General features: G+C 30.5%; 1 protein-coding gene across 1 annotated transcript; it reads right to left on the reverse strand.

Annotated features, from left to right (window-relative positions):
- Positions 1–2233: 2233 nt before the first annotated feature.
- Positions 2234–3313, reverse strand: LOC136231815 (transcription factor bHLH162). Its single transcript, XM_066020781.1, has 3 exons — positions 3082–3313; positions 2683–3009; positions 2234–2605 (listed from the first exon to the last, which is right to left on the reverse strand). Exons 1-3 carry the CDS (start codon positions 3202–3204, stop codon positions 2522–2524), a joined length of 534 nt encoding a protein of 177 aa, XP_065876853.1. The 5' UTR covers positions 3205–3313; the 3' UTR covers positions 2234–2521.
- Positions 3314–5402: the final 2089 nt, after the last annotated feature.

A 5402-nucleotide genomic window follows, 5' to 3' on the forward strand; every position in this document is an offset into this window, starting at 1 on the left:
TGTTTTGATTCGTTTTGCATTATATATATAATATGAACTTAAGTTTTGAGTGTATTTTGTAAAGTTTTGATTAAATCCCTTTATAAATGTATATATGTAGCTATGTTAAATAAAGTTGATTTTTATAACTGATAGTTTCTTACTGAGATTTTTGTCTCACGTTTTTAAATGTTTTAATGTTTTTAGGTGAGACAGTACAGGATATAGAGAAGGTTACCGACCGATTAGGCGAGATTTGGAAGTTGGCTGCTTATTGTTAGCATTATGGTTAGAACTTTGGTATTGCAATTGTAATTAAATGATATTTGGATAAATTGGAGACCCCTAAGTATTGATTATGATCTTTCTATTTCACGCCCGATGCCGATTGAGGTCGTTTAGGGTCGGGTGTGACAATAACCAAAACGTAGAATTGCACATGAAACAAAAAAATCACATTTCATTAACGAGGTTTGAAATTGGATTGTTTTGTACATAAGAGTTGGATCAATTTTCACCTAATTACCATACAGATAAATTTGTACATAATCTAACAATAATATGTCAATTAATTGTTTCGTTATAAAAACACCAAAAAGTTTGATCTCCAATTAGTTCTTTTTGTTGAGTCAAAAATTATTTATATTTCATATATATTAGATTTATATTTGCAAAAAAAAAAATATGGGAGCTGCCAAGGGCCAGGACCGGTCTCAGGAGTGCGACCGCCTAGGACCTGATCCAAAAGAGGTCAGAATTGTTTTTTTACTGTATATATAGTAAAATTTTTAAATATAGCTACATTACTCATTCATATTTAGAAAAAAAACTAAATAATATGATATTTTAGGTCTAAAATAGATTCAAATTTCTATTTTAAATTTTTAAGTATATTTTTTTTTATTAAAAGCTTTTTATCTCTTTTTTCGTCTAGAGCCCATAAAAATATAAAAACCGACTCTGTTTAGAGCCTCTAAAATACTGGAACCCACGTTATTCATAATAGACTTTAATCCAACACGTATAACCTATGAGAATAATGCTTCTAGGAAGTTGTAGAAATGTTACCTAGAAGTTTCTATAATTCATGTTCATGTTTATATATGAACTTGTTTGTTTATATCGTCATAGAGATGACGTCAAACATGACTTCACCTAAAACAAGCGTTTTACACGACCTCCTTAACTAACCATATAATCTTAAATTAATTTGAAAAGTATGGAATCACATAATTCCACAAATATTTTCTTTAGCTAACACATGGTTTCTCACGGAGCTTTTACATATCTAAATAAATTGTCTTTATATGAAATTTCTATATCATGTTATTCGAATAAATATTTATATTAATTAATACTTATATGGATTAACTTCTCTTCAAATCATTATACCTCTAAAAGAAATATATGTAAATAAATTTTTTCTTTACACGTAATTTATGAAAAATTCTATTATAGTCCAAGTGTATTAGATCTTATCAATAAAAATATAATATTTATAAGTTTTTTTTTTTATACCAATCATATCCTAATGAGGTGATATGTTTCTATTTTTTTCATTAGTCGGATCCATTACACCCCGTCCATTCTAAAAGTTCTTGTAATTTCGTCATTACATTTGCTATGTGATCAAACTTAAAGATAGAGTTTTAGGAAAATATTTTTGCAATTAAATTGCAATTCAGCTTAAGCATTATTAAAACTTGTTTAGTTGACAAATATTTTTCTTACAAAATAACTATCATATGTTTGTTTAATGCTAACCAAATATTTTAATTATATTTGTGGTAAAATAACAAAAGAACTAAGAGAGAATTCCGCCAACGGACAATAATTAAAATATAACATAAAGTTGAAAGAAATATAATATAATTCTATCTGCACACAAATTTAATTAAATTAAAAATTTAATTTTAAAAATATTTGTGTTTTTAAATATATTCTTAAGTTAATAAAGTAATTTGATAAATAAAATTTGACATTATAATTTAAACAAGACTATATATATTAAAAAAATTAATAGATTAAACTTAATTTAATTAAATAAAATTGATTTTTTTCATACTTGTAAGCACAATATGTATTAGATTTTCCTATAAATAAATGTTAAAAACATTAACTAGTCTTGTGCTATTATTATAAATTTCAACTTGCAAATAGATCTATTGTAACCTCATAAATTCTATCTAATTTAACAATCCAAAATTTATCTAATTTCATATGATTATATCACCTTTCATTATTCACAAAAAGTGGCAAGAGAGTAACGAGAACAAAATCTTATATACTTTTATAAAAAAACAAACAAAAACAAAAACAAAGTAAACATAATCTCAATCTATCAAAACCAACCCAAAATCTAAAAATTTAAAATCTAATAATAACTTCATATATTATCTCTTACACACCCTAACTTACTCTTACACACAAAATATCCTTGTACACATAACATTGTTGAAATCCCACTAATAAATTTCCACCGCCTAATCTAAAAACCTCTTTCTCGTACTATATCATATCACGAAACCAATTGATACTAAATTCAAAATGCATTAGAATCCTGAACAAACTTGTTTAATCTTTCAGAAATTCTTGCAGCTACATGACCCGGAGCAGAATCTCCAACCTGTTAAAAATTAAAAATTAACTAAACTTAATTATCAATTACATATTAATCACATGAATTAGATCAAAATTACGTACCATGGAATGAATAGAGTGGAAAACGGTATCATCAACAACAGAAAAGTTTGCATTAACAATCTCAGCTCCTTCTTCATGAAGAACACGAACACCTTCATTAAACATCATCTGAGAATCTAATCCAGTTATCAAAACTACCTCTAAAACCGAACCGATTTCATGAACTTTAATCACAGGAGATCTTAAACCACACATTCTCACATTTTGATCATGATCTGATGATCCTAGTAAACTCTCTTTTCTCTCCCTCATTCTCTCCAACTTCATCTGCAACTTCTTTATGTAGTTTGCTGCTTCATCTAGCTGATCCGGCAGCGATACCGACTCCTGCATAAAAAAACGGATTTTTAATACATGTAAACGCGTTTTAAAGTGCGAGATTCGAGTAAAAGCGGAAACCTTGGAGGAATGATGGGGGAGGAGGGAATTGAGAGTGAAGTAAAGAGATTTCATATGATTTCTTCTGTTTCTTTCAATAACTTTTCTGTCAGTTCTTGAAGAAGTAGAATTGTTGTTTTCCATTGAATTTGAGATTTATTTTTAGGAAATGAATGGGAATTGAATTAATGAATGTTTGATTTGTTTAATTTGGAAGTTTTTGAAGAAAGAAGGAAACAAAAGGGGAAAAAAAAAGGGGAAAATAAAATATTTGATTAGATGGTTGGGTATTGAAAAAATAAAAAAGTTTTGTGATTTGAGCTGGTGGTGGGGTTGTCTGGTTATTTACCATTGGATGCTACGTGGACCTTCCTTCACCACTCAATTTGCTACATTACTGTATAAATTTCAGCTTTAACTAATTAGGCCTAATAAACAAATAACCTATAAATTTGTCTAAACGGTGTAACTATCCAATTGTAACAATTTATCACTTAAACTTATCCAATTATAAAAAATTACTCCAAATTATTAACATGGACTGCAATTGAAGAAACACGTGAAATACAAAAGCTGCGACGCTCGTGGAGTGTGATAATCAGATCTTTAGTGTGATACGAATTCGGGGAAACGTTTTTACGGTTGCTTCAAGTACTGGGTAAAAAAATTCCCAATTTGGGGTTATGTTTTATAATTGGACAAGTTTAAGAGGTAAGTTATTACAATTGAAAGTTGGAGGGGGCAGTTGCAACATTTAAACAAGTTTCAGGGGTTATTTGTGTATTAGTCCAACTAATTATTAGTACTACGGTTTATCATGAGAATGTGTTTTTATAGATGAAGTTTTTTTTAACTACATTTATAATAGCCCTAATACTTCCCCAGCCCTCTTAACTTGTCCAAATGGGTCATTTTACCCCTCAACTCATCGAGTGTCCTATTTACCTCCTTAACTCCATAAAAGTGGTATTTATCACCTCTCAACTTGTCCATTTATCCCCCCCCAACTCATAGAATGTTCTATTTACCCCCTTAACTCCATAAAAGTGATATTTTTCACCCCTTACAATCCATTATCGAAGCCTAAATTGATAACTTTTTTTAAACGTTAAACCTATATTTATGCTATTTTGTAAGTGGAACCTAAATTGATACTTTCCCAAAAATCATAGGCCTATTTTGGTACATTATCCCTTATAATGTATTTAACTTGTTTATACTAATGTTCTTGTTATTTATATTTTTTATTCGTTCTTTCTCTTTTCAACTTTTTTTACTACTATAAAGGGATAAGAAATACAATTTTTATGGAGTTAAGAGGGTAAATAGGATCATAAGTGGTGAGAAATACCACTTTTATGGAGTTAATGGGGTAAATAGGATATTCGATGAGTTGAGAAGGGGTAAAATAACAAATTTGGACAAGTTAAGGGGGTGAGAAATACCATTTTTATGGAGTTAATGAGATAAATAGGACATTCGATGAGTTGGAGGGGTAAAATGACCAATTTGGACAAGTTAAGGGGGCTGGAGAAGCATTAAGCCTTTATAATATGTATACATATTTCCGCATTATCTCTTAAATTTGAAGAATGTATTTTATAAAAATAAAAATAAAGAATGTGTAACATAAAATCACTTGAAATTTAAAGAATATTGATAAATGTAGTGAGAAAGTAGATAAAGTAGGAGCTAAGATCGTTGAACCGAGAAAGGTTAAGCTCAAAAAACTCTGTTTGGGCAGTGAGGCGGCATGTGAGCAACCCTATAATTACTGATGGACATGTTGATGTGCGAGGAGGAAAGAAACGTAGTCTCGGGGATGGAGGAAATTGAGGAGGATGTCAGGCAACTCAAGAAACAAAACTTTGCAAATGACCAGGGGTGGAAGTCGGGGCTCGGCTCCACCTTACGTTATGAAAATACTTAGTTGGAATATTTAAGGCCTGGGTAACCCTCGAACATTCCAATCCTTGAAGCAATTGGTGAAGTTGCAATGTTTAGACCTCTTTTTCTTAATGGAAACTAAACTGTTTAATTCAGAATTAAGAGGATTGAGAGCTAGTTACAAGAACTATGATTTCTTCAGTGTTTAGTCACAGATAAAGTAGGAGCTAAGATCGTTGAACCGAGAAAGGTTAAGCTCAAAAAACTCTGTTTGGGCAGTGAGGCGGCATGTGAGCAACCCTATAATTACTGATGGACATGTTGATATGCGAGGAGGAAAGAAACGTAGTCTCGGGGATGGAGGAAATTGAGGAGGATGTCAGGCAACTCAAGAAACAAAACTTTGCAAATGACCAGGGGTGGAAGTCGGGGCTCGGCTCCACCTTACGTTATGA

The sequence above is a fragment of the Euphorbia lathyris genome, chromosome 6, assembly GCF_963576675.1.
Source record: "Euphorbia lathyris chromosome 6, ddEupLath1.1, whole genome shotgun sequence".
Taxonomy (NCBI): domain Eukaryota; kingdom Viridiplantae; phylum Streptophyta; class Magnoliopsida; order Malpighiales; family Euphorbiaceae; genus Euphorbia; species Euphorbia lathyris.

What these genes read in the sequence shown, in the direction of transcription:
- LOC136231815 (XM_066020781.1), bottom strand. Translation starts at nt 3,204, where the DNA reads ATGGAAAACAACAATTCTACTTCTTCAAGAACTGACAGAAAAGTTATT. An exon ending in TCCCCCATCATTCCTCCAAG is followed by an intron (nt 3,010 to 3,081) that starts GTTTCCGCTTTT and finishes TTTTTTATGCAG; the next exon opens with GAGTCGGTATCGCTGCCGGA. An exon ending in TCCACTCTATTCATTCCATG is followed by an intron (nt 2,606 to 2,682) that starts GTACGTAATTTT and finishes AATTTTTAACAG; the next exon opens with GTTGGAGATTCTGCTCCGGG.